The following is a 26,701-nucleotide window of genomic DNA, read 5'->3' as shown; positions in this document are numbered from 1 at the left end:
AATGGCGAGAAGAGCAAGGAGTCCAGTGAAGGGGGAAGGATGCTGTGGGGACGCAGAGGCCCCGGCGCAGAGTCCTGACCTCGCCTCTGGCTGTGCACCCCAGGGCTGTCCCATCACCTCTCCATGCCTCCATTGCCTCATCTTTAACGTGGAATTCACACCTACCTCGCATGGTTGTGGTGGCAATGAAATGAATATTGTAACTGAAAGTGCTTTGTAAACATAACGTATTGCGGCCCCTGGCATGAGAGCAGGTGTGTAGGTGGCACACAGCAGGCACTTGGTAAACAGTAGCTACTGTTACTCATCGTTACTTGGTGTGGCTGAGAGGAGCCCTGGAGAAGGTAGATCTTTGGTATTCAAGGCCATAAACAGGGGGCAGTTGAGGGCTCTGAGAGCCTGTGTTGGCAGTGGACTCTGGCCAATGCCTCATGGTCACAGCTTAGAAGATGTTTGGCATTGGTGTGACCTGGGGTGTGCGATTGCTTCTGAGGCCACCAGTCCTTCCTGGGGTTGCTTGGTCCCGGTCAGTGGACTTGGCTGTGGACTTCCAGGAGAACCCACAACAGGTCCCTCTCTGCCTCATGCAGAAAAAAATCCAGATGACCCCTCTGTCTTTCTCCATGCCCAGTCTCCCAAGCCCATGGGGAGGGTTCCTGGGGAAGGGACTGGGGGAGAGGGAAACACAAGTGTAGAAGAGTCCAAAAAACTGGACAAGCCGAGGCCAGTTGCCAGTGTCACAGGCCTGGAGATTTTAATGTCCTGCAGGTGGGAGTGACCCTAGGCCAGACAGACACAGACACCAACTAGGCCTTTTTGAATGACATCAGAAGCTCCATCCAATCATGCCTCTTGCTGGTTGAGGGGCAGGGCCTGTCCAGCTACTTCCTCCCCACTTTTTGAGGTGGTTCCTGACCACCCCGCCTCAGGCCATGCATCTAGCTGCTGCGAGGGAGGGAGGCTGCTGTGGTGGGCTAGCCCTTCTCCACCCCAGTAACCTCCCCACCCCCATTGGTCATGCCAGCTCTAAGCCCATGCTGATGCTGTGTGGGCATCACAGCCTGGGAGGAATAAGGGTCTCCTGGGAGCCCTGGTGCTGGTCAAGGCTGCCCAGGGAGGAACCGAGGTTCAGGCATCCCAGGGAGCTAGCCATGCCCTCTGGGGCCTCTTGTCTTTTCAGTAGCTCTGTTGCCATGACCTCCACTTCCTGTGGTTCCATTTGGCAGGCATCTGCCAGGGCCTGGCCTGTTGCCACGATGAAGTTTGCATCAGCTGCCAAGGTGCCCAGGCCCCCTCGAACCAGAGCCTGCAGGGAGGAGAGGAGGCTGGGTGGGGTCTTCCTGGGGAGCCACCTTTGGGGACCTGCCTGTTGGCCCTACCCTCTCTCCATGCCAGGTCATCACAGGGCCACCGCTCAATGCAGCCACTGCTGTGACCCAGCCCCCGGCTCACCTCTTGGATCAGCAGGGTTGTAGCTGGCGCTGAGCACCTGGAAGTATTCTCCCCGGTGCTCCTGCTGTGGGATGTCTCCTCATGCAGAGACCCTGGTGTGGAGCTCCTTCTGTCCTCAGGCATGGGGGACTCCACCCTGGGGCACTGTTCCAAATGCACAAAAGCAAAGACCCCCACGGGGGTGCTGGAGCCCACCAATGAGCAAAATTCCAGATCATCTGAGGGCAGCTCAACCAAGATCCACGGAAAGGGGAGGATGAAGGGATCCCCTCCCTTCTGTACTATTGGACACATTGCTGCCCAGCCTTCCCCCGCCACGGTCCCACTCCAAGTATCAGGCCAGGCAGGGTCTCTGTATGGAGTTTGCTCCCAGGCCTCTGCCCCTGTTACCTGGCAGGGGGCAGGAGGTGCCTGGCCTCTGGGCATTGCCCTCTGGGTCATCAGTCCCTTTAGCTTCTCCACACAAGGTTTGCTGTGGGGTCCTATGGGCAAGAAGGGGCAAGGATAAGAGGGGCTGCTGACTCCTGCCAGGAGCCATGAGTCAACAGAGGCTTGCTTGGCCGGCTAGCCACACTCTGTGAGCGCTCTGAGATTCTCACGGCTGCAGAAGATGTCTTAGAGGGTAGACACATGATGAGGCCCAGCCAACTCCAGGCCAGGCAGGGCTGCCCCAACTTTACTGGCCCTGGTAGCTCTTCTTGAAGGTTTGGGAGAGGGGATATGGGCCAGAGCCTCTGGCCAAGCTGGTTCTCTGTGGTCCCTGGGTGTGTACACATTAATGTGAATGTGTGTTGGGGAACACAGCAGTATCCTTATTGCCACTAGCCCCCAGCCTCCCTGGGGCTCCTACTGTCACAGAGCAGTCTAGATCATACTAGGAGACTTCAATATCATTTGCGGAAGGGCTCCAGAGTCAAGACATCAGTGTGTCCAGGGGCTGCCCTTCCAGGGACCTGGGGCAGTGTGGGGACTCCTGCGCTGGGGATGGTGTAGGGGGCTGGGTGAGTTTCCTGGGAGGCCAGCAGAGGGCCCTTTAGCATGCACGGGCTTTCCCCCTTCCACCTCATTCAGCCACCTAGATGGTGCCCTGCTTCCCCACTTGGACAAGAAGCTGGCCCTGATGGTTTTCCCATTCCAGGGCCCAGATGATTGCCATTGTAACAGGCTCCCAAGCCAGCCCTCCCAGCCAAGTTCCCAGACTCTAAGAAAAGAGTGGGGCTTCCCGGACTCCTCTGGAAGAAGACTCAAGCTTCTTAGATGCACAGAATGCACTGACCCAGGGCCCTGCAGGGTTGGCCAAGGGCTCCTCCTCTGATAGCAGATGTCTCTGTCTCTTCTGGGAACTCCCTTTCATAGTGGACACTGAAATGGAAGCAAGGCTGGGTAAACCAGAGAAGGCTGCTAGCTCTCTTGCCATCCCTGCCTCTCTGTGGCCCCAAACATCCTTTTCCCTTAGAGCCTGTACAAGGCCAACCTAGTATAGTAGCCATGACTCCAGGGCTGACCCTCCCACCAATGTGCCCCAGCCAGCCCTGACTCTCTAGGAGGAAGGAGCCCCGTGCATTCTTGACTCCACTCCTTTGCTCAGTTGCTCCCTCTACCCTTTCTACATTCTGTTCATCTTCCAAGGCCCAGCTGCAGCTTCCCAGCCTTTGGAACCCTGCTTCTCCATCTCGGCCACACACAGGATCACCTGAGGAGCTCAAAGGTGAGTGGTGGCTGTGTCCCACACCCAGCATCTGTGGTGAGGCCCAGGCCTTGGGATTTGCAGAAGCTCCCTGGATTATTTAATGTATAGCCAAGGCTGAGAACCATTCTAGGTCTTTCTAGCCCATGGTGTCCATACCCCTTCTGCACTCTCAGGACACTAAATCTCTGTAATTATTTGGTGTTTTTGTTTGTTTGTTTGTTTTGCTTTGTTTTGTTTTGTTTTTTTGAGACAGAGTCTTGTTCTGTCACCCAGACTGGAGTGCAGTGGCACAATCGGCTCACTGCAATCTCCACCTCTTGAGTTCAAGAGATTCTTCTGCCTCAGCCTCCCGAGTAGCTGAGATTTCAGGCATGCACCACCACACCTAATTTTTTGTGTGTTTTTAGTAGAGATGGGATTTCAACATGTTGGTCAGGCTGGTCTTCAGCTCCTGACCTCAAGTGATCCATCTACCTCGGCCTCCCAAAGTGCTGGGACTACAGGCATGAGCCACCACACCCGGCCTCTGTGATTATTTGGTCCCAATCATATCACATAACATATCACCCAATCACAGATTATATTTAGTCTGCAGCCTAAGGTTGGTGAGATGGGAACCACCCAGCACAGTGGGATCTCCTTGGAACCTAAATCCAGTGATGGAACCTTATTGTCCACGGTCTTTTGTGGTATGTGCTACCACCAAAGGTCCTCTCCTAACCTATCATGTGTTCAATACATCTCAGCTCCTAGACTTGCTGAAGCCAACAGAATAAAAGAACCTCTCAGCATCGGGGCCAATACTGACATGACGTGAGGCTTCCCCCTGCTGGCCAAAGAAGCCTGTGCCCTCCAGGTCGGCCTCTTACATTAAGGTTCAGGATGGATTGGGGCACAAAGGCAAGCAAAAGACACCCTACAACTTTGGGGTACCCTCTTCCAATCCAGCCTGGAACCTGCTGACATTGTCCTCCCAGTACCTCTACACCCAGGGATGGCAGTGGCCGCCACTACCTGGAAAACACATGGCTGTTGCTATGGTTGCTGTTGCCATAGGCAACATTGGCATTGGCATTGTTGGTATTGGCACGAGCCAGGGGGTTGGTGCGTGGATCTTGATGGAAGTCCTCCAAGAAGACCGGTGACTCCAGCTCTTCCATCTCTATCTCAGTAAACTGGAGGGGTCTCTGACTGGCCATGACCGGGGGCAGGGAGTTGGTCCTTTCCAGGAAGTTGTCCACCTGGCCAAACAGGCCTCCAGTCCTCTAGGGGCAAGGAGACAAGCAGTGACTATGGCATGAGGACAAGGAGGGCATGGGGGGCTGTCACTCTGGGACAGTGGTGTTGGGAACAAGCGATAGTATTGGGAGACAAATCTTATAAGGCCAAAGGAGGATGGACTGAGTGGTGAGATCAAAAGAGGAGAATTCCTACCCTTAGAAAGTTCTTCGTTTGATGGGGTAGACAGCACACACCTAAGGAGGTATATAGGGGACACAGGCACACGGAAGAGAAGTGTGGTGTAGGGGAGAGAGGGCTGGATTGGGAGTCTGCAGCATTGGGTTCTAGTCCCCTCTCTGAAACGGATTTACTAGGTGATATTGGACATCTCACATGATCTCTGTGGGCCACCATTTCCTCATGAATAACCCAAAAAGACCTAATTAGGTGTCATTAAAGACCTTCCAGCTCTAAAGTGTTATAAGAAACATCAGACAGCACTGAGGATGAAGGACTGGCCTCAGTGGAGGCAGGCGGGGCATTTGATCCTGGAGGGCCTCTGGGAGATAGGTTGTTGCCTAGGGTTTGTGGGGAGGAAAGGGAAGGGGTGAGATTTGGTAGGGAAAGGCGGGAAAGGGTGTGTTGCATTTGACACCTCTAGTAGGTCAGGTCATTGATTCTGACTTCCAGGAGAGGTGGGTGGTGAGGTGGAGAGACGGAGAGGGATATCTTCAGCTCCCATGTCCCCCTGTCATGTGGCTGGGCTCCTGGCCCTCCTCTCTGTGAGACACTGCCACTTATGGTGTCTAGACCACTAGGGATGCTCCTGGCTCTCCCTCACCCGGAATATTCCCTCCTCCATTGCAGCCTCCACCATGGCCCTCTCCAGCTCCTCCTCAGCAGCCAGGTCTCCTGAGACCGTGCGACGGATCTCGGGGGCTGCCTCTTCCTCAATGGTCCGCAGTCCTGCCTGGGGATGGCGAAGGGACTCAGTTATCTCTCCAGCCCAGGAGAGGAGACCAGAACCTCTTATTGTTTGTTTATTTATTTATTTATTTATTTATTTATTTATTTTGAGACAGAGTCTCACTCTGTTGCCCAGGCTGGAGTGCAGTGGCACAATCTGAGCTCACTGCAACCTCCGCCTCCCAGGTTCAAGTGATTCTCCTGCCTCAGCCTCCTGACTAGCTGGGATTACAGGCATGTGCCACCATGCCCTGCTAATGCTTGTATTTTTAGTACAGATGGGGTTTCACCATGTTGGTCAGGCTGGTCTCGAACTCCTGACCTTGTGATCTGCCCACTTGGCCTCTCAAAGTGCTAGGATTACAGGCATGAGCCACCATACCTGGCTAGAACCACTTCCTGTGGCTTACTTGTTTCTTATCACTGTACCCAGGGCTCTCCTGAAGCCCCAGCCTAGGCCCCACTCTCCCTCTTGGGTTATTGAATGTCTCAGGTACCTGAGAGGCCACCAGGTTCTGCTCTGGCCTCTGGGATAGCCCACAGCTTAATTGTTCCCAATGAGTCATCTCTTGACCCCATGGGTGAAAATTTCATGCCCTTCCCAGGCTTCCAGTTTGAGAAGTGTTCTTACTCAGTACAGTCTTCTAGATTAGTGATCTCTATTGATTGCATATGTCATATATATAGAGAGAGTTGGTCAAAGTTAATATCACCAGTAATGGGACAAGTCGAGACTGGTGTCACCTAATAGCTTGTAATGAGAACATAGCATCATTTCTGTGGCATTCTTATCCAAGATGCATATCCTAGTAATCAGACAAACCCCAGTTGAGGGACATACTGACTTGCAGTCTTCAAAAGTGTCAAGGTCATGTCAAGGAAAGACTGAGGAACTCTTCCAGATGGAAGAGATTAAAGAGATATGGCAACTCAATGCACTGTGATTCTGGATTGGATCCTTTTGCTATAAAGGACATTTATTGGGACAGCAAGTGAAATTTGAATGGGGTCTGAGGATTAGAATGTAGTAATGTTCAGCCTGGCATGGTGACTCACGTCTGTAATCCCAGCACTTTGAGAAGCTGAGGCAGGCAGATCACTTGAGGTCAGGAGTTTGAGACCAGCCTGGCCAACATAGCAAAACCCCATCTCTACTAAATATACAAAAAGTAGCCTGGCGTGGTGGTGTGTGCCTGTAATCCTAGCTATTCAGGAAGCTGAGGCATGAGAATGGCTTGAATCCAGGAGGCAGAGGTTGCAGTGAGCCAAGATCTTGCCACTGCACTCCAGCCTGGGCAACAAAGCGAGACTCCATCTCAAAAACAAACAAACAAACAAACAAAAAAAAAAGCATCAGTGTTAATTTCCTGATTTTGGTAGTTATGTTGTGGTTACATAGAAGAATTATGCAGGATAATGCCCTCGTAATACACATTTTGCCTTGAATACACATAATGCCTTGAAATATGCATTAAAGTGTTTTTGGATGATGGAACATCGTTTTGGAGTTACTCTCAAATTGTTCAGAAAAAAAGGTTTTGTGTTATACTTGCAACTTTTTTAAAGTATGATATTATTTCAAAATAAAAATAGCCATTGAAATAAATTTTTGAGCACAGCTCAAATGCATGTGTATTTGGGGGATTTATAAATTATATGCATTACAATGAACATAAAAATAGAAATAAAACCAGAAAAGATAAAACATAAAAGTTCTAACATTTTCTTTTCATACCCAATGGGACTTTTTTAAAAATTTATTCATCTTTTGAGATGGAGTCTTACTCTGTCACCCTTGCTGGAGTGCAGTAGTGCAATCTTGCCTCACTGCAACCTCTGCCTCTCAGGTTCCAGTGATCCTCCCACCTCAGCCTCCCAAATAGCTGGGATTACAAGCGTATGCCACAATGCCTAGCTAATTTTTGTAATTTTAGTAATGATGGGGTTCTACCGTCTTGCCCAGGCTGGTCTCGAACCCCTGACCTCAAGAGATCTGCCCTTCTCAGCCTCCCAAAGTGCTGGGATTACAGTTGTGAGCCACTGCACCTGGACCCATACCCAGTGGGACATTTTAAGAGCTCTTCATGGATCACCTTTCTTTAGAGACCGCTGTTCTTTTTTTTTTCTTTCGAGACACAGTCTCGCTCTGTCGCCCAGGCTGGGGTTCAGTGTCTCAGTCTCAGCTCACTGTAACCTCCGCTTCCAGGGTCAAGCGATTCTCATGCTTCAGCCTCCTGAGTAGCTGGGCTTACAGGCACATGGCACTACACCCAACTAATTTTTGTATTTTTGGTAGAGATGGGGTTTCACCATGTTGGCCAGGCTGTTCTTGAACTCCTGACCTCAAGGGATCCACCTTCCTCGGCCTCCCAAAGTGCTGGGATTATAGGCGTGAGACACCGCACCTGACCTAGAGACCACTGTTCGTGTCTAACTTGTTTCTTCTTCGAACAAATCCTATTTTCTTTGGTCCTATCATCCAGAGATGAAGTGCCCCTGGTTCTTTTTTTGAGGTTGAAACATCGTCAATCGTGGACCATCCAGAACTGTCTTGACATTTTTTCACTCTTCTGGGCTTCCTTTGTCCTTCTATGTCTCTGTCATTGGCCCCTCAAGGACATGGAAGGATAACTAGAGTCTGGAAACCTGGCTCAGTCAGGGAGCCCCTTGGAACGTACCTGGATTGGGCTTACCTGGATCTGTACAATGTCCTTCTTGGGCCGATAGCCATAATACTCCTCCTGGCGCTTCATGAACTTCCGGAAGTGCTCCTGGATAAGGAATGTGGCGTAGAACTTCCCCACTGTCACCTCATCATCTGCAGAGGAGCCAACAAGAGATGTCCTGAAGGCTGGTGGGAACCTGACACTGGTTTAGAGTAGGAGCCAGCTGTAGCCAGGCCCGGGCATGCGAGCAATCCCTTGTCTTGCTGACTTGGTCTCTGGGCACTTTCCACCCTGAGGTTAGATGCCCGTGGGCTCTACCTAAGGCATTTATGGAGGGTTTAGTCCATTCTCAGATTCCCATGGGGCTCTTTGGAGAAGCTCCCCAACCCCATTCCTTGGCTGTTTCTGGACTCCAAAGCAGAACCTACCTCCTATTGGAGGGATGACCTGGTCCAAGAGCTTCATGCTGGTTCTCTTCCAGATCTTCTTGATGATGGCCCTCAGCTCCTCATTGGCCTGCTCAAAGTTACCTGGAGCAGGAGAAAGGCAAAGAGGCCAAAAATTATCCAGATCACACCAACTGCACTTGACAAGGCCACCCAGTTCTTTCTGAACCTCTCAGCCAGCCAGTCATTTACTACGAAACATTGGCTGAGTTTTGCGGCAGCTGCCTTACTGGGTACTGGCAATGGTGGGAGGGCATCACTGTCCCCCTGAGGCAGCCCACCTCTTGGGTCATGTACTTTCTCCCCACAGGCCTTGGCTTCCAGTGCCCAGCGTGGTTGGTTTAACAGGCTGTCATCTCCTGCTCTTCTTCCAAAATCTTTCAATTCCCCAGGCACTGTGGTCTGTCCCAAATACCCCCAGGCAGACTCGCTGCAGCTCTAACCTGCTCCTTCCTGACTCCTGGCCTTCCTCATCTTTCCCTCCTAATGAAGCTTACCCTGAGGTTGTCTCAGAACCCTGCGTGGTCCCCATGTGTGGATGGACCTGATACAACTGGAGACTTGAGCTTGATACAGTGGGAGCCCTGAGCAAGGGCTGAGAGACAATCCTAAGACCCCACCCTGACTCCTTCCCCTGCTCCCACCATGCCTGTCTTCCCAGTAGGTGAGGACCTGCAGGTATAGTGGAGTCGAATGTGGACTCCCGTCAGCCTGCCCAGTGCTACCTGAGAACCTCCTCTGCTCCTGCTCAGAGCCAAACTACAGGGCACTCCTGACCCCTGTGCTAGCACTGGCCCTTCTCTGGTCCCCAGACACAGCTGAGGAGTGTGGGAACAGACACTTGATGATCTTTGCCCTGCAGAGAACACTCAGACTCCCTCTGAGCCCTGAGGGGCATGAGGACTTTGTGCCCATGGCCTAGGGTCTTCCCTCTGCTTCTTCCTACAGTTGAGAGCAATCTTGAGCTCTGAGAATCTGGCAGAATCTGTGCCAGGAACAGCCTCTGGGAGAAAGGAGGCGGCTCACATTGGAAGGCCCTCTCACCTTCCGTCTTGATCTTGAGTGCTGTGCGGACCAGGGCGAAGAGTGTGGCATTGAAGGTGACTGTGCCGTCACTGTTCAGGGGCATGTTCATGCCCACCAGCCGCTGTGCAGGGAGAGGCAGTGGCTTGCTGCTGAGCTGGGACAAGCTTGGCAAGTCATCCTCACCCAGTCTGTGGGCTGGGAGGGGATGGGACATGAGGGCTGGGGGTGTCGGCTGACCAGGACATCCTTTGTGAGGGGACAGAATGATGAGTTGGGTGACATTGTTGAGACTTTAGGTCCTCCAGGAGGAACTTGGGGACCCAGGAGATTCCGGCTCTAAAATGCTTCATTCCATCAGGTCCTCACCAGCTTCCCTGTGTCTCGGTGACTCTTCCCCTCCCTGGGGCCACCCATCCCTGGCAGCTCTGGTTACCTTACAAGCTACGCGATGTGGGCAGAACTTCCCAAAGCCCAGAGGGGGCTGAATCCTTCTCAGCAGGGTCACCACGTCCAGGTGTTTGATCCTCCCCCTGCAGGAGGACACACAGACTTATGTACCTGGTACCCTCCTCCGCTGCCAGAACCTTTCTGCTCAGAGGATGGGCAAAGGGAAAGACAGCCAGGAAACAGGGGAGTATTTCCTTATTTTCCAACTGTGTTTAGGAAGTGGGAGCCCAGTTCCCTTTTAAAAGAAGAGACAATGTTAGGATTAACTGTTGTCTACAAAATGGGTACCCCAAAATAAGCTCTCTCTTTTGGGGCGTTCCCTCGGATATCGGATCTCCAGGTCTGGAATCCAGCCCTCATTTTCCCCATCAGGACCTTTCTTAGGTTTTGGTCAAGTTAATAGGGCCTCTTGGGCTGTATTAATAGAAGGAGAGGGTATAGATCAAGGGAGGTGGAAGCCCACTTCCAGAGACTGGTCCAGAGCTGGAAACCACATTTTCACTGGCACCGTGACTCCCAGAATAGACATAAAACAGAACAACCAGGGAGGTCAGAAAACAGAACAACCAGGGAGGTCAGATCGAAAGACAAGCATGGCAAGAGCAGCTTGTGAGTGTTGCCTGAGAAAAATCATTTTGGAAGGTCCTACTGGCTTCCTCTTTTCTTTGATGGGGCGGGGGGCCTGTGAAAAAGAGATGAAAGATTCCCCGCCTGTCTCCAGAGGGCTGAGTGAGGACTTGTGGGTGACTGGTAGAGGCAAGTAGGTTTGGCTCCTGCTGATGGAGGCACTTTAAAGCATGGTTGCTATGGCACCAGACAGACCTGCGTTGAATCTTGGCACCATCTCTTACTAGCTGCATGGCCTGGGGCAATTTACTTAACCTCTCTGAACCTCAGTTTCCTCATCTGAGACAGACCATTAGGAGACACATATTTCCTATTGGTAAGGAAAGTAAGAGAGCCGTGCTCTCCAAGCTTTAAAGTGCATACGAATGTCCCGAGGCTCACGTTCAGAGCAATGCAAGAGTCTGACTCAGTCAGTCTGGGAGGGGTCTGGGACTCTGCATTTTAATCAAGCTCCAATTCTGCTGGTCCGAGGACCACACTTTGATTTGGGGTCTAGAGTGTCTGATGAGGTATAGAGCTTCCTACTCCTAGGAGTGTTCAGGCAGGAGCTGGATGACCATTTCTCAATAAAGTCAAGGGTGTTTCCATCCTGGGAAGCTGTAGGATTCCTTCCAACCTGGAGAGACTCTGATTCTCTGGTCTGAGACCTCGGATAAATGAAGGGGGAAGGAGAAGCCCACTCATACTGAATAAACTGGTGAGTGACTCCCTGTGAGACGCTAGGAAGGGTCTAGTATGGAGGGCCCAGCACAGAGCCTACAGACTGGACTCACTTAGCCTCCGGGTCATACTCTGCCCAGATGGCCTTGAACTCATCCAGGTGATGAGGGCCCAGGATGGACCAGTCCCGGGTGAGGTAGTCAAAATTGTCCATGATGACAGCCACAAAGAGGTTGATGACCTGCAAGAGAAGAACCAAGGAGTCCCAACACAGGTAGGCAGGTGGTCCAGGGTTAGGGTGGGGGAGCCGGGAGGTGTCCACTGGCCTACAACTTCTCACTACCTGTGCTCTTGGTTCTAGCCCTTCTGAACCACCCACATGGCACACACAGCAATGCTCCGTCATGTCTCTGTGCTCTTGCACAGACAGTGCCCTCTGGCCTTGCTAAATCCCTTTTGATGAGTGCTAACCCAAACAAGAAAAAAAGTAAGAACTTTTGGCAACCTCTCTAGAGTGTAAAAAAGCACCCAGGAAACAAAGCCACACTCAGGATGACCAGAACCAGGGACAAGCTAACTAGAGCTTCCTGTGTCCCCGAGATGAATCCCAGGAGAGGTGGAAGTTGGCCAGGAAGGGGCAAATAGGCTCCCCCATGCCTCAGTGCATCAAAGCCCTCTCCCCATCCCGCAGGCCTGCAGTGTCTCACCAGGAAGGCGCAGAGCATGTAGAAGCTGATGAAGTAGTAGTATGCAAAGTTGGTGCCACATGTGTACTCCTCCCCTGGGGCGTAGTCTGACTCTGGGTCACACAGCTTCCCATAGCTGCAGGCCAGTAGGATCTCCTGCCAGGCCTCACCTGTTGCACACCTAGAGGACAGAAGAGGCTCCTGTCACCTATCTGCTCTTGCCTGGCCCCGCAGGAGGCTGGCAGCCAGGTGGGAGCAGGGTGTGGACAGATGAGCAAAATGGGGCGGTTGCCCAAAGGTAGGGAGGTCCGATCTTCATGTTCACCATGTAGCTCAGTGTGAGCTGGGCCTGTTTCCCCTCTGTGCTGCAGCCCTCACGGAGTGTTACAAGCAGGAGCCAAACTTTAGAGAAGAGGGCAAAGTCAATCTATGATTCAAGTTACTAGAGGGATGCACTGTTCTGACCAAAGCAAGGCAGGGTCAGATGTCACGGAGGCCCCAAAGAGGTTAACTGACTGCACTCTCTGAGGTAACCCCACAGTTGAACCCAACTGGCTGAATTCAACTGGCACCCACTCTAACTGAGTCACAAAAGCAGGCTTAGATTTCACACCTTGTGGATGTGTTGCTATCGAGTGAAGAATCTCAATGCATCCGAGGTGCATATGCATGACATGTTTGCATTTTTCCCGTAACTGCTACCACCTGCTCTGTAGATAACCTCCCTCCAGCTGGGAAGAAGTGTCTCCCCTAGTCACATTCAGCCAGACTGCATAACTTCCCACGCCTTTGTGTCTAATGACTACCTCACTTCAGCTAGCTCTCTTCCTTCCTGGAGCAGGCAGTGCAGGGTGGCCTCGGGTGTGGAGTTGAGTGCAGAGCCAGGGGCGAGGTGGGACTCTCCGCCTGAACACAGTGAGGTGGCGGTCTCCTTTTCACAGGCCATAAGGGCTGCAGGCTGCTGTGACCTCATGGAGCCTTCGACAGGCTGTGCCAAGAAGGGGCCGTGGGTGTGGGTGTCCCTAGGCCTTGTCTGGTCTCATTGGAGCATTCCACTGTGGGCCAGGAAGCTCACCTCTCTCACCTGGCTCCTGCACACCCAGCAGGCCTGCAGCCCAGGATCCTCGGTTGCAATCCACGCTCTAGCTCCTGTGCCCTGGCGAAGCATAGGCCCCTGCGCCCTACCTGTGGCAGCGCCCCCAACCCCATCTGGTTCTTTGCTCTGCCTTTCCCTGCATTCCTGCTCATGCTCCGGGAGCGACAAGGGCAAATGTCCAGGAGAAGATATTTCACCCTGTATTTTGCTTCACGGGGATGAGATGGGAGGAGAACGCAGCACTTCACTCAGTGGAGGAGCCCAGTGCAAAACAAGGCTGTGGGGCCACTTGTTCAAAAACAATGAATATCTTCAAGACAGTGACAGCAGAGCATGCAACCAAGCAGGGGACCCTTCTGAGTGTAGGGCCCGGTGTGGCTGCACAGGTCACACACCCATGAAGCCAGCCCTGGCTCCAGTGCAGATTACAACAGAGCAGAGGCTGACTGGTCAGTGGGGTGGGGGTGGGGGCGGTGGGAGACACGTGCCTGAAGAGCAGCAGCACAGCTTGTGGGAAGGTCTGGAAGTTGTTGTTCCGGTTTATTTGGGTCCCATCCACCAAGGCGATCTTCCCAAACATCTGCAAGTCACAAAGGGCCCTGACTGTGGAACCTAGATTTAAGTATCCCCTCAGCTTATACCCCACTGCGTTCTCTTGCCTGACCCCCACTTTTGCCCCTACTTCCCCAAAATTCCGTTCATTACAGGCCACATCAGACCTGAAGCCAAAAAAATGGGATTATTTTCTAGGTCAGGTAAAGTTCTTCCCAGCAAGCCAAAGAAGAGTAGGAGGGTAGACCCATTTTCCCAGCAGCAAGCAGACCTGGCGAGTCAATGTGTGGGGGAAGGGCTCTCAGGGGAGGGTAGACAGAGGCCACCCAGGCCTCTAGTCGGGCCTTAGAGACACAGCTTGGCCCCTGCTCTCCACCCACATGCCCAGGTTTCTCCTGGATGGCATCCAAGCATCTGACACTCCAGCCATCCACCATCAGGGAGGTTGCCCCTCCTTCTTTCTCACAAGCAAGGCAGGGAGGGCAGAGGGTCCAGCCCGTGTGCTGCTCAGGCTCCTCAGGGTCCACTGATGCCCCCTCTAACCTGGCCAAGATTCACGCTTTGGCCTGGGCCCGCCTGCCTCTCACCTGCATGCCGATGACAGCGTAGATGAAGAAGAGCATGACGATGAGCAGAGCCACGTAGGGTAGGGCCTGCAGGGCGGGCGGGAGCACCAGTCAGTGTCTTAGGGCTCCACTGTGTGTCTGCAGCCCTGCCCTCTGTTAGCTCCCCAGGCTTTGCCCTGCCCCGGGCTCCCCTGGGGCCCACCCTGGGCTGAGGCAGATGTCCCTAGTGGCCTCCCCAGGTACGTGCAGTTTCCAGGGTCCCTGTTGCACCTGGAAGGACTTGATGAACGTCCACAGGAGGGTGCGCACTCCCTCTGCCCGGCTCAGCAGCTTGATCAGCCTCATGACACGGAACAGGCGGAAGAAGGCACTGGAGATGCGGGCACTCTCGTCTGGGTCCTGCGGGGCAGCAGCCCCAGAGGTCAGTCTGGGGGCAGCACCTCAGAGGCATAAGGGGCAGGGTGGGGAGGGAGGTGCACTGTGTGTGTTGGGGAGATGTTTGTGGAAGGCTCCAGCCCCACCTCTGGCCCCTGCTGTCCACTAGTTCGGGACCATCCTCGGGCGCAGGGCTCTGGGGCTGTTCAGCTGGGAGGCAGGGAAGAGGACGTGGGGCACCAGGCAGTGTGGTGAAGCCCACACTTGGGAGCAGTGGCAGGGATTTGCCCCGGGGTGTGGCTGCACCCAGGCCCACTGCCTGCCCTCTCCGACCTCCTGCACATCTCACTATCTTCTCAAGCTGCCACGGAGTCAAGGACCCTGCTGGCCCTCCTAGGGCCCCTCCCCGGCATCCTCCCAGTGCAAAGATTTCCCAAAGCTTGGCTGCTCTATTGCCATAAACTCAATGTGGCTACTCCCCATCACTCCCACCCCACACGCGGCTGTTCTAAGCCAGGCAAGCCTCTAATCTTGTGCCAGCCTTAGACACACGAATTACTCTGGAAGGGGAGAGCTGTCCCTGCTCTGCTTCCTGTGTCCTCAAAGGCCTTGTGCCTAATGAACTGTCACTAAGGTCCTTTGCCAGCGGTCACAGTTCTCTCTGGACTGTGTTTCCATCTACGTAGATGATGCCAGAGAGAACCCACACTCCATCTCCCAGGGCTCTGAGGAAGCCGCTATATCCATGCACACTTGACTGCAGAGCCTCTGCCCCCACCCGAGCCTAGCCTGGGTCCTCAGCGGGGCCTGCCCTGGGGAGGGAGCCCTGAGTGCTGATCCACCCCATGCAATCCACGCAGCCAGGCCCATGCATGCAAGTGGCAGGGCAGGAGCTGGTGAGCGTGCCGGGCAGGCTCGTGCAGCCTGAAATTACAACGTTCCCGCAGCCTCCACCCAGGCAATACAGTCCCCCGCTGGAGGCCAGGAAAGTCTGTGGAGAAAAGAGACGAGGGGAGGGGAAGGAGAGGAGAGAGAGGAGGAGGGACACGTGGGAGGGAGGTGAAGAGACGTGTCAGAAAGGACAGACACACAGAAGAGTTAAAGAGAAAAAGACAGAGGCAGGGGCTAAAGACCCCACGTGGCTGTCAATCAGGGGCGGGGTGGGTGGGAGTAAGGACTGAAGCTCTGTGGGAACTGTGAGGCAAGAGGCAGGGGACGAGAAAATAAGAAGGGGAGGGAAGGCTGGACACAGACAGGTCCCTTCTCATTTCAGAAATGCAGCTACCGGTGGCAAGGGTTTGGGTTTTTCTTATGTGTTTGGGTTATGTGATGCTGGGGATGTCCCTAACAAGGGCGTGTTGGAAAATGCCTGCTCATTGTAAATGGATTCACATCTGTAGTGCCCTGAGGCCAGGGTCCAGGCCCCTGTGGAAGTCCCATCTCCCAGGGGCACACTCCTCCGGGGGAGTCTGAGATCCCCACAGCAGATGTTTCTCTGCCCCGGACTGGAACTGGGACCAAGGCTGCTATCTCAGTAGTTAGGCTCTTGAAGAGCAGGTGGGGAGGTGTGTGGGAGCAATTTCTTCCTATTTATTCCCTTGGGTCACACTTCATGTGACACCCTTGTTCTGGAGCCCTGGGTCAAAAGAAGTCATTGTTTTATCTTCCAATTATCCACAGGTAGACTGATCCCTGGCATAATGGTCTTCCTATTAAACAACACTGTTTGGGGCAGATTTTCCCTGGACTACTGGTTCTCAACCCTGGATGCATGTCAGAATCACCTGAAGAACTCAAAAAATTCACATATCTTCGCTGGGTCTCCACTTAGGTCAATTAAGTCAGCTTCTAGGGGATGGGACCTGGCTTCAGAAGTTTAAATACACCCCAGGTGATTCTCATATGTGAGCAAGGATGATGACCAGTGTTCTATACCTGTGCTATCCAATATGGTAGCCACTAGTCACATGTGACTATTTGAATTACAATGAAAATTGAATAAAACCAGAAATTGGTTCCTCAGTTCCTCTAGCCACCTTTCCAGTGACAAGTAGACATGTGTGGCTAGAGGCTACTCTATTGGACAGGGCAGACCATTTCTGTCCTTGCAGAAAGTTCTAACCAATGTGCTCCCCTAGCCCTTTCCCTGGTTTGTACATCAGGTGTGTAAATCAACCTTCACGTGACTTTAAGCAGACACTACTGGTAAGGGACATCTGCTAAAAATCAAATAAAAACCAGTGACACCCTCCTGGCCTCCACCACCAAAGACACCGTTTTGATATATCCAGGCTTCCCCTACACAGACCTCAAATTTTAACAAGTAACTATTTTTAGCTTGGGCTGTTTATTTTGGCTGTTTAGATTTCTCTGCTCTGGCTGTGCTGGTGAGAAGTGCTGCTGTCAAACCATGGAGCCTTTTGGGATACTATTTCCCAGCAAAAACTGAGTGTGGATGGAAATACACAACACACACACAGAGACTCACACACACACACACGCGCGCATTGGTTTTGCTCAGAGCCCACCCTGGCCCTCGCTAGCTCAGCGCCCCCAGGGGATCTGAGCAGATGGGGTTGTCTGTCACTGTTCTGTGCATGGAGAGTGAACAGGGTTCCCACCCTGGTCCTCCCCTAGCACATCAGACAGCTGGTGTGACAGCCAAGTCCCCACTCCCTGCCAGAGCTCAGCCTCAGCTGAGGGCTCCTTCCTCAGAGACTCCAGACTTTTCCTCAGCTGTTCCTCTCACCCACACCCCACCTCAGGCATCTCCAGTGCTCATCTTTCCACCCCTATCCCCAACTCACCCTAAGGTTCACCCCACAGGCCGGCATAGCCTAAGGGCTTTCCGTTGAGCAGTGGGCAGTTCAGAAGAAAGCCCTATGCATGGCTGAGCCCCTAGCTTTAGGGCCAGTCCCCTGCTGGGATCCCTCATGGCCAGATCAGCCAGCTTTCTGACATCCCACCCTGGCTCAGAAAGAAGAATGCTCATCTTTTCTCTCTTCCACTGTGTCCCTCCTAGGATGCCACTTGGGCAACTGTTTTTTGATTTTGGCCTCTAGCTCTTGGATAGTCTCCGCCCTCCATCGTTGCAGCAACCTGCAGCTGCAGACCCTCGGCAAGGCAGCCTCTGGAGGGTTCCGCTTCTAAGACCTTGAATGTGGACCTCTCCGGCTGGAACTGCCTCCCTGCTCCTTTCATCCCCCTCACAAGGCAGGTCCTACTGCTGTTTCTCATTCCACTGCCAAGGCCTCATCCCCTTGGTCCAGATCCTGGGAGCCTTCCTATCAGCTCAACCTTCAAAATAGATCCAGACATGGATCCCTTCTCACGGCCTCCACAGCCAGCCCCAGCCCCCATCGCCTCTCACTTGGATCACTGTGGGAACCGCCTGACTGCTCTCACTGGCTCAGCCCTCGTGTCCCCTGCAGTTTAGCTTGTTCACAACACAGCAGCCACAGTGATTGTTTTAGAACTAAAGTCTGTTCTCACTTAAACCCTCCAAAGGGCTCTCGTCTCCCTCAGAATAAAATCCAAGATTGTAACCGTGGCCTTCAAGGGCCTAGATGATTTGGCCCCTGCCTTCTCTCTCCTACCTCATCTCCACCACTCTCTCACCTCATCTCCACCACTCTCTCCTCCAGCTACAAGGGCCTCCTGCTCTTCCTCCAACTCAGCAAGTACCATCCTGCTGCAGGGCCTTTGTACTGGCATCCTGTTCTGCCAGCACTCTGGCCCCCGTTCTGGCATGGCTCATGGCCTTGCTTTCTTCAGGTCTCTGCTACAGTGTCATATGGACACCACCCTCCCATGCTCTTCCACGCTAAGCCCCTGTTTCCCTTTATGTTTCTGTATAATACTATGTATTTGTCATACCTGTCGTATTAGGGATGGATTGATTTATTGCCAGTTTGTTCCACAATTTTGTTCACTGCTGTATCTCAGCAGCAAGAACCTAGCCTGGCACATGGGAGGTGCCCAGTACATATTTGAGAAATAAATGAGTGAGTCTTCTAACCGGGTCTCTTAATTTTAGTCATTCTGACTTCCTGTCGCTCACCTCCAGGCTAGCTTTTTAGAAGCAGAGCTCTAAGGGCTCAGCATGGTGGCTCACACCTGTAATCCCAGCACTTTGGGAGGCTGAGGCAGGTGGAGCACTTGAGCCCAGGAATTGGAGACCAGCCTGGGCAACATGGTGAGACCCCATCTGCATATTCCAAAAACATATTTTTAAAAAAGAAGTAGGACTCTAATCCTCCCACTGCCCTGTTTAAAAACCTTTAGTGACTTTCCACTGCCTGCTCCATAAAGCTGAAGCCCCCTCTCACCGCTTAGCTCTCCAGCCTCGCCCTCTCTGTTCTCGTGTCTGCATGTTCTTATGCTTCCGATAAATTGGACCACTCAGCATGCCCTGAACCTTCTTTGCATTTCCTGCTCTGTGCCTCTCCTACAATAGCCCTGCCTGAGGTGCTAGATCTCCTCTCCAACTCCAGTCACCACCTCCCTTTCCTTCAGGCAGATGGCACCACCTCCATGAAGCCTTCTCTGACCACCCCACTCAGAGATGACTTTCCTTTCCATTACAGCTCTTGCCTTTGATAGTGTAGTAGGTACACCCCTTGCGTCTCCCTGGTATCTGAGTTATCTCTTCGCCCAGCAGGATGATAGTCCCTTGAGGGGAGAAGCCACGACTTGTCATTCCATCTTTTTAACCCCTGGGGTTCCATGTTGCACACACAGTGGGCAACCCACAAATATCTGTGGACTGAACACATGCTCTTGGACCCACGTTAGTGATGGCTCTGCCTGCCTGATACTCACGTCGATCTCGCTGAGGATGACATCAATGATGCTGCCAATGACAATTAGGAAGTCAAACACATTCCAGGGGTCTCCAAAGTAACCCTGGGAGGGAAAAGGATGGAAGAGCGAGGGGGTGAGCTTTGGGAGAAAGGAACTCTGGCTGCTAGCAGAGGACAGTGTCCCACTCGAGTTAATGTGGAGCTGCGGGTCAGGTCAAGGTGAGGTGCCCTGACTCCACCTCCCTACTGGTGCTCCAGTGGGCTCCCCCACTCCAACCCTCCTCTTCATTTCCCCTCCTCCAGAGCAGAAAGCAGTGGGGGGGGGGGGTAGAATCATTGGGAACTCAGGATTTGGGGTCCTGGTCCAGATAGAGATATCTTTCATCCCCTGAACCCCACTGAACATCCTGTCTGGGGCTTTACAGTGCAGAACTGACAGGGCTGTGCTGGGAACCATGGGAATGGACTTGAGAATCAAAGAGACAAGGCAAGATTTTCCCCCAGCCCTGGGCCTGTTCTTCAGAAACTTCAGGGCAGGCGAGAATGTAAGAGAAGCTCAAAGGAAGAGGCATCCAGAGTCTTTCTGTCATCGGTCAATTCTGGCTGCATGAAGATTTGCCTGCCCTGTCTGAAGGTGGAAGTGGGCAAAGGAGCAAGTTGGGAGCAGAAGTGCTGGGCAAAGGGGCCCTGATAGGATGAGGGATGGGGTGGATGTTCCACTGGAAGGCCCCACCTCCCCAACCCCAGCTTTTCAACTGGCCCTGCAGCCCCTACACTTACCCTGGCCTTGAAGGCCATGAGTTTGAGGATCATCTCCAGGGTGAAGATGATAGTGAAGGCCACATTGAGGATGTCTGAAATGTGGTTCATCTGCTCTGACTGGTTGTAGTGCTGTGGAGGGGACACAGGAGCAGTGGGTCAGGATGGGCCGGGTTTGCCCACCCTGTAGATTGCATTCCCAGAGCCCCTGCCTCTTCCTGGGCAGGCCCCAACCCTTTCTTGGGCCCCCTGCTCACCTTGTTTTAGCTCAGAAAACTAGAAGCTGCTTTGGCAATCCCCTGAGTTCCACCAAATTTTATGAACATCCTCCCCCTACCCCACCACCACAAAAGAGGTAACACAGGAGGGGAGGGGCTCCAATTCCAAGTCCTGTCGAGTGTGTTCATTTACATGCAGGGCTGCAGGGCCAGAGCTCGTTTACATATCTGATCTGGGAGGACCAGGATGGGAGGTCGTCCAGCCAGGGCTCTGTGACAGGTTCTGTTTAGTCATTTGGGTACAGGACTAGGAAAGAAGACGCCTGGGTTCCACAGTCCGTGTTATCACTGTCTACTAGTGGGAAGCCGAGAGCTCACCAAGCTTACTGTGTCTGCACACCACCCCCAGTGATGGTGAGGCACGATGGTGAGGCCCCTGTCACCCACCACTATGACCCTCCTTAAATCTACTTCCTTGTAAGTTTTCCCAGAGATCTCTGACCATTTTATTAGAAAGTGGATGAAATTCTACCTCTTCCACAAAACCTTCCAGGTAGTTTGGGAGGATCCAATGACTGCCTCCACCCTGCCCTGCCTCGGCAGGACTGTCCAATTCTGCTGCCTGACTCGGCCCCAAACACAAGGCAGTGCTGATGATCCTCTGTGACCTGGGCCTCCTGGCTCAATGATTGTCTTTCCATATCATCATGACCTAGCAGTGTGTGTTCTTTTTTTTTTTTTTTTTTTTTTTGAGGCGGAGTCTCGCTCGGTCGCCCGGGCTGGAGTGCAATGGCGTGATCTGGGCTCGCTGCAAGCTCCGCCTCCTGGGTTCCCGCCATTCTCCCGCCTCAGCCTCCTGAGTAGCTGGGACTACAGGCACCCGCCACCACGCCCGGCTAATTTTTTGTATTTTTAGTAGAGACGGGGTTTCACCGTGTTGGCCAGGATGGTCTCGATATCCTGACCTCGTGATCCGCCCGCCTCGGGCTTCCAAAGTGCTGGGATTACAGGTGTGAGCCACTGCGCCCGGCCTGCAGTGTGTGTTCTTATCATTGGGTGTGTCTCGGGCTTTTACGAGCAGGAAGCCTAGCTGCACCATCCTATTTATACAGGGCTTAAGGAATCAGATGCTTAACCAAGGCTTGATAACGATGCTGCTAATTATGATATTGTCTATAAACGGTGCTCAACTCCCAAGAGAGACACCTGTTTTGCAAATACTAAATCCATTTTTCTTGGGACCAGAGCCAAGATTCCAGCCAACTCAACCATCCAGATTTGCAACAGCAGAAGAAAAACAGAGAAAGCACTTTCTACTTCCCACACTTTCTCTTCCTTCTGTGATAGCTATCTCCTGTTTGCAGAATTACCATACTATTTTTATGCTCGAATTACCTCCTTAATAAGCCATAAGTGCCTGGTGTCAAGGCCTGGGTGCAGTTCACTTCTGTATTCCATGTAGCGCCTCAGCACACAGTACACAGGACATGTCTGCTGGGGGGAATCCGGGCTATCCTGCCCTACTCACCCTGCCCTACCCAAGGCCCAGGTCCCAATCTGATCAGACATTTGTCTCCTGGGGAGCCCTTACCTGCATGCCAAGGCAGATGGTGTTGAGCATGATGAGGGCAAACATCAGGTATTCAAAGTAGGAGGAGGTGACAACGTACCACACCTGGTACTGGTATGGGTTTTTGGGAATGTAGCACCTCAGTGGGCGGGCCTTCAGGGCGTACTGTACACATTGGCGCTGCAACACACACAACAGGACAGGTCAGCACCAAGAGGCCCCTCCCTCCCTCTCCACACCCACGTCCATGGGCTTGACGGGCAAGTCAGGAGCAGTTGTGGCCAGAGGCTGTGGCTGAGGACTCTGCACTGTTTAGGGGAAGAATCTTGTTGGGCTCTTGGGTTCCCCTTGAGTTATCACAGCCCATTCCCATGGGTGCTCTAGACTAGCCTCGGGGTCTGAAGGGCTTCCTTTCTCTGGGCATCATGAGGTTCCACGAGAAGACCCACTCTACCAACTTGTATTGCTTCAGGCTGGAGATAGGGTAGGGTGCATGGAGGCCAGGGCTTGGCATCAAATGCGGTTCTGGGGTCACCCTTAGGCCTCTTTTCCCTGGCTGGACCTAGGGCTCGGGCCAGCAGGAGGTCTGCTGGAGCTCTGCCCTCCACCTCTGGCAGGTGGCCCAGGCACCTGGTTCTTGTCCAGCTCACAGTTCTTGTACTCAGTCTCTCCCTGCTCCTGGAAGGTGACAATGACGAAGCCCACGAAGATGTTCATCATGAAGAAAGCAATGAGGATGATGTAGATGATGAAGAAGATGGCCATCTCCACACGGTTGTTGTAGATGGGACCCACGTCCTCCTCATTGGAGTCTATGGCCTTGTACAGCAGCCTGGGGATGGGCAGAGAAGAGAGGACAGGCTGGGCGGGGTGACAAGGCAGAGAGTCAGGCTGGGAAGGATGGGCCTTATCCCACTGGCTGTGGCGAGCCAAGGGAGCCTTCTCAACAGTCAAGTTATGGGACAGGAGTTAGGACAGGGCCAGGAAAGACCAGACCCAACCCTGGAATGGCCCTGCCTTTCCAGAGGTTGCTCCATCTATCCCTAGTCAATCAGTATTAACAATCTGCCCTGTGGGCAGAGAGGCATACACCTATGGGGGACTGAGTACATTTTGTCAGAGCCCCCTGGTCAGGCCTACTTTGGAGTGACCAGTCAACATACCATCAAACCATCAGAGAGTTGGTGGGTTTGTTGGGCACCTGCCACAGATAGCAGTAGCACCATGGGGGCTGCAGAAGGGCAGGCTGGCTGCCTGGTCCTACCTGACCACGCCCATGAGGGACCCAGGCCCCAGCCCCCACTCACTGAGGCCATCCCTCGAAGGTGGAGACCGTGAAGAGGGACATCATGGCTGAGAGCACATTGTCGAAGTGGAAGTCGCTGTGTACCCACTCACGGCGACGCAGCTCTATCTGCATGGGGTCCCCGTCCTTGTACACGTAGTAGTAGCCCCTGTGGCAGTGAGGCCCAGTCACTCCACAGGGCACGGCTGGGCTGCCTTGCCCCACCCACATCCTCTGGGCCCTGGGTGGGGGGTGTGCAGGAGAAATGAAGGTCTGGATCTGGGACCCGAGGGGACATCGCTGGGCAAGCCCGAGGAAAGGGGCCTCTGTGAGCATCCCTCTTAGGCCTAAAGGCTGAGCTTCCCCAGTTTCCAGCTTGAAGGGCCATCATCCACCAACACACAATCCCCTGCCCCGTGACTGTCCTGCAGTTCTCCGTGCCCCGTGACTGTCCCGCAGTTCTCCGTGCCCTGTGACCGTCCGACGGTGCTCCCTGCCCTGTGACCGTCCCATAGTGCTCCCTGCCCTGTGACCCTCCCGCCGCGCTCTCTGCCAGTGACTGTCCCACCGTGCTCTCTGCCCGTGACTGTCCCACTGCTCTCCCTGCCCTGTGACTGTCCTGCAGTGCTCCCTGCCCCATGACCGTCCTGCCACGCTCTCTGCCCGTGACTATCCCGCCACTCTCCCTGCCCCGTGACTGTCCCACGGTGCTCCCTGCCCCGTGACCATTCTGCCGTGCTCCCTGCCCCGTGACTGTCCCACAGTGCTCCCTGCCCCGTGACCATCTCGCCGTGCTCCCTGCCCCATGACTGTCCTGCAGTACTCCCTGCATCGTGACCATCCCACCATGCTCCCTGCCCCGTGACCATCCCGCAGTGCTCCCTGCCCCGTGACCATCCCGCTGTGGTCCCTGCCCCGTGACTGTCCCACAGTGCTCCCTGCATCGTGACCATCCCACCGTGCTCCCTGCCCCATGACCATCCCGCAGTGCTCCCTGCCCCGTGACCATCCTGCTGTGCTCCCTGCCCCGTGACTGTCCCACAGTGCTCCCTGCCCTGTGACCATCCTGCCGTGCTCCCTGCCCCGTGTACCTGCACTCCTCCTCTGTCATCTTGGACAAGTCGGTGCACCTGAAGAACTTCCCCTGCAGCCAGGAGAAAGAGGGAGGGAGGGAGGGAGGTATGTTGTCATGGAAACAGGATAGAAAAGTGGGCTCTGGGAGTGAACAGTGGAAGCGGGGAGGGAAGGCAAGCATCTGCAAAAAGGATCTCTTCCTCTCAGAGGCATGAACTCGCCCTTGGGGCAGGGCCCCAGAGCAGTCTCCTTTCTTCACCATCATTCATTCCCACAGCTCGCCCAGGCTTTCCCACCCAGCCTAGATGCTGCCAAGACCGAGAAGGCAGTGCCTCAGAGGGGCATTTACTGAGTGCCCCTGATGGGCTGAGGGGATGTACATGAGTGCAGCTCTGCCCCTGCCCCTCCATCGGGGAGCTGAGCCTCTGAGCCCCTCACATCCCGTACTGCTGCAGAAGGCCTTCTTCGGTCTCCCATTATGGAACGAGGAGGAGGGGCTGCCCACCTCCCACCACCATCCTCCTGCCAGTGGGGCAGGAGCCGCAGAGTTGGAGCCCAGCTGGGCTCTGATGACTCAACTTGTCTCAAAGTCAAGCAGGGTCCCATGTCCTAGCCCAAGGCCTGGGTAGGGGGGCTCTGTGCTCCTCTGCACTGACTTTGGCCAGAGCAGTTGCTCCTTTTATCTGTGTCACAGACTGGACCCCTGAACAACATGTTTGAATGAAAGTAGTGGATACCTAGGTCTTTTTTTTTTTTTTAAGCTCGCTCTGTCACTTAGGCAAGAGTGCAGTGGTATGATCTCGGCTCACTGCAATCTCCGCCTCCCCGATTCAAGCAATTCTCCTGCCTCAGCCTCCTGAGTACCTGGGGTTACAGGTATGTGCCATCATGCCCAGCTAATTTTTGTATTTTTAGTGAGAAGGGGTTTCACCATGTTGGCCAGGCTGGTTTTGAACTGCCAACCTCAAGTGATCTGCCCACCTTGGCTTCCCAAAGTGTTAGGATTACAGGCGTGAGCCACCATGCCCAGCAGGGTGGCTAGGTCTTAAGGAGGCTAAATCAGGCTTGAGATCCACGGATTCTGGTGCAGTTCCTTCAAAGACTCAGATAGGGAAACTGCCTCGGCCAAGGACACAGCACTAGCTAAAGACACAGCTGGACCTTGCTCCCCACTGCCCCTGCCGCATAGGTCTGCACTGTTCCTACTACATGCCCTTTTTATAGTTGCTGGAGCAGAGGGTGAAGGTGAGGCAGGTGGTACTGGGGGGTAAGCAGGGAGTGGATAGAGCTGCCGCTGGGCAGATCCTGGGCACTTAACATCAAATGCACAATTTACTATGGGAAGCAAAGCTTGACTCTCTGCTATAACGTGGAATGCACGTGGCAAGCTTCCACGGAGTCAAATGCAACATCAAATGCCAATTGGCAGTGTTATGCTTCTAGGACTTCCTGGAAGGCAGGAACTGGGGGGTCTTTTAATGACAGACTAAAGCATGGCGAGAGTTGGGTGTTGACAGGCAATTGCTCTTGCTTGTCTGGAAGGGACGTGGAAGCCAGAGGAAGGGCAGCGGCTCATTCATTCCTTCAGGGAGCGTGTCTGGTGGGCCTCCTCTGCACTAGCCCCTGGGCAGGGGGCCAGATGAAGGGATGAGGCAGACACAGACTCTGCCCTCAGGGGATTCTGGGGACCCAAGCCTGGCAGAGGAAGGGGCTGGGGGGCAGGAGGTGGACAGCCCTCAGCTGGGCCAGGGGGAGAAGGCCACATGCAGCTGGCAGAGTGGCCAGACACAATAAATATTCCCATCCCTCTTATCCCTCCAGGACAGGGACCGACAAGACCTGTTACCCCCGAAGGTCCTCTGGGAGCTTCACGCTGCTGTTTCTCTCATAGCCTGTTCCCTGCCCTCTGGGAGGATTTGGCTTGTAAGGCCCTCAGCTCTAGCAGAGGCCCTGGCTCATGTATGGAAAACATGCTCCGTACATGTTTGTTGAATGAATGAATGATTGTAAGATGATGCCATTGCCTGTCTAAGACTGACTGAGGTTATGTAATCATGACTTTGAAAGATTGTGCTTTGGTGGTAGGAGGAGCAGCTGGGTCATGCAGGAAGTGTCAAAGGTGTTGGTGTATATTCAGAAATCAATTTCTTTGTCCTGCAAATGATCTGAGGGCCAGAGACATCTGGAAATCAGGGTTCTGTGGGAGGGACATCTTTGTAGGGCTGATTCCTAGAGAGGAACTGAATAGCTGTATTCCCCTAAGAAAGTGAGAAAAGAATAAGGTTGGCTCCAGATGTGAGACGATGAACTCTCAGCCTTAGGAGCTCCCGGTAGATGTGGATGATGCCAGACATACCAGCAGGGAAGATGGGCTGCCACAGCCCAGCTGCACTGAGGGAGGCGGAGTGTGGGTCTGGGATAGGGCATATGCTTGGCACAGACAGGCCTGGCAGGATGGGAGGAAGTGGGCAAGGGTGGGAAGGGAGAGGAATGGCTGCAGGGCTCTGGGAGGAAGGG

The 26,701-nt window shown here is 53.7% G+C and overlaps 1 protein-coding gene across 1 annotated transcript in view; it reads right to left on the bottom strand.

Annotated features, from left to right (window-relative positions):
- Positions 1-728: 728 nt before the first annotated feature.
- The window catches only part of CACNA1S (calcium voltage-gated channel subunit alpha1 S), a 74,509-nt gene continuing 48,536 nt past the window's right edge, over positions 729-26,701 (bottom strand). Inside the window, exons 23-44 of the mRNA XM_025387235.1 lie at positions 24,202-24,254; positions 23,133-23,279; positions 22,456-22,657; positions 21,847-22,005; positions 20,059-20,169; positions 19,298-19,381; positions 15,411-15,467; positions 14,372-14,500; positions 14,123-14,188; positions 13,472-13,563; positions 11,909-12,068; positions 11,315-11,442; positions 9,901-9,997; positions 9,486-9,588; positions 8,424-8,525; positions 8,023-8,147; positions 5,205-5,333; positions 4,157-4,407; positions 2,729-2,814; positions 1,843-1,934; positions 1,453-1,596; positions 729-1,306 (exon numbers count right to left, since the gene is read on the bottom strand). Coding sequence (XP_025243020.1) covers positions 1,055-1,306; positions 1,453-1,596; positions 1,843-1,934; positions 2,729-2,814; positions 4,157-4,407; positions 5,205-5,333; positions 8,023-8,147; positions 8,424-8,525; positions 9,486-9,588; positions 9,901-9,997; positions 11,315-11,442; positions 11,909-12,068; positions 13,472-13,563; positions 14,123-14,188; positions 14,372-14,500; positions 15,411-15,467; positions 19,298-19,381; positions 20,059-20,169; positions 21,847-22,005; positions 22,456-22,657; positions 23,133-23,279; positions 24,202-24,254 — 2,769 coding nt within the window. The 3' untranslated portion in view covers positions 729-1,054. The remainder of the gene's footprint in view (positions 1,307-1,452; positions 1,597-1,842; positions 1,935-2,728; positions 2,815-4,156; positions 4,408-5,204; positions 5,334-8,022; positions 8,148-8,423; positions 8,526-9,485; positions 9,589-9,900; positions 9,998-11,314; positions 11,443-11,908; positions 12,069-13,471; positions 13,564-14,122; positions 14,189-14,371; positions 14,501-15,410; positions 15,468-19,297; positions 19,382-20,058; positions 20,170-21,846; positions 22,006-22,455; positions 22,658-23,132; positions 23,280-24,201; positions 24,255-26,701) is intronic.

Source organism: Theropithecus gelada, chromosome 1 (genome assembly GCF_003255815.1).
Source record: "Theropithecus gelada isolate Dixy chromosome 1, Tgel_1.0, whole genome shotgun sequence".
In the NCBI taxonomy this organism is placed as follows: Eukaryota; Metazoa; Chordata; class Mammalia; order Primates; family Cercopithecidae; genus Theropithecus; species Theropithecus gelada.
Note: the sequence above shows the minus strand (reverse complement) of the source record. Positions and strands in the feature narration are given on the sequence as shown.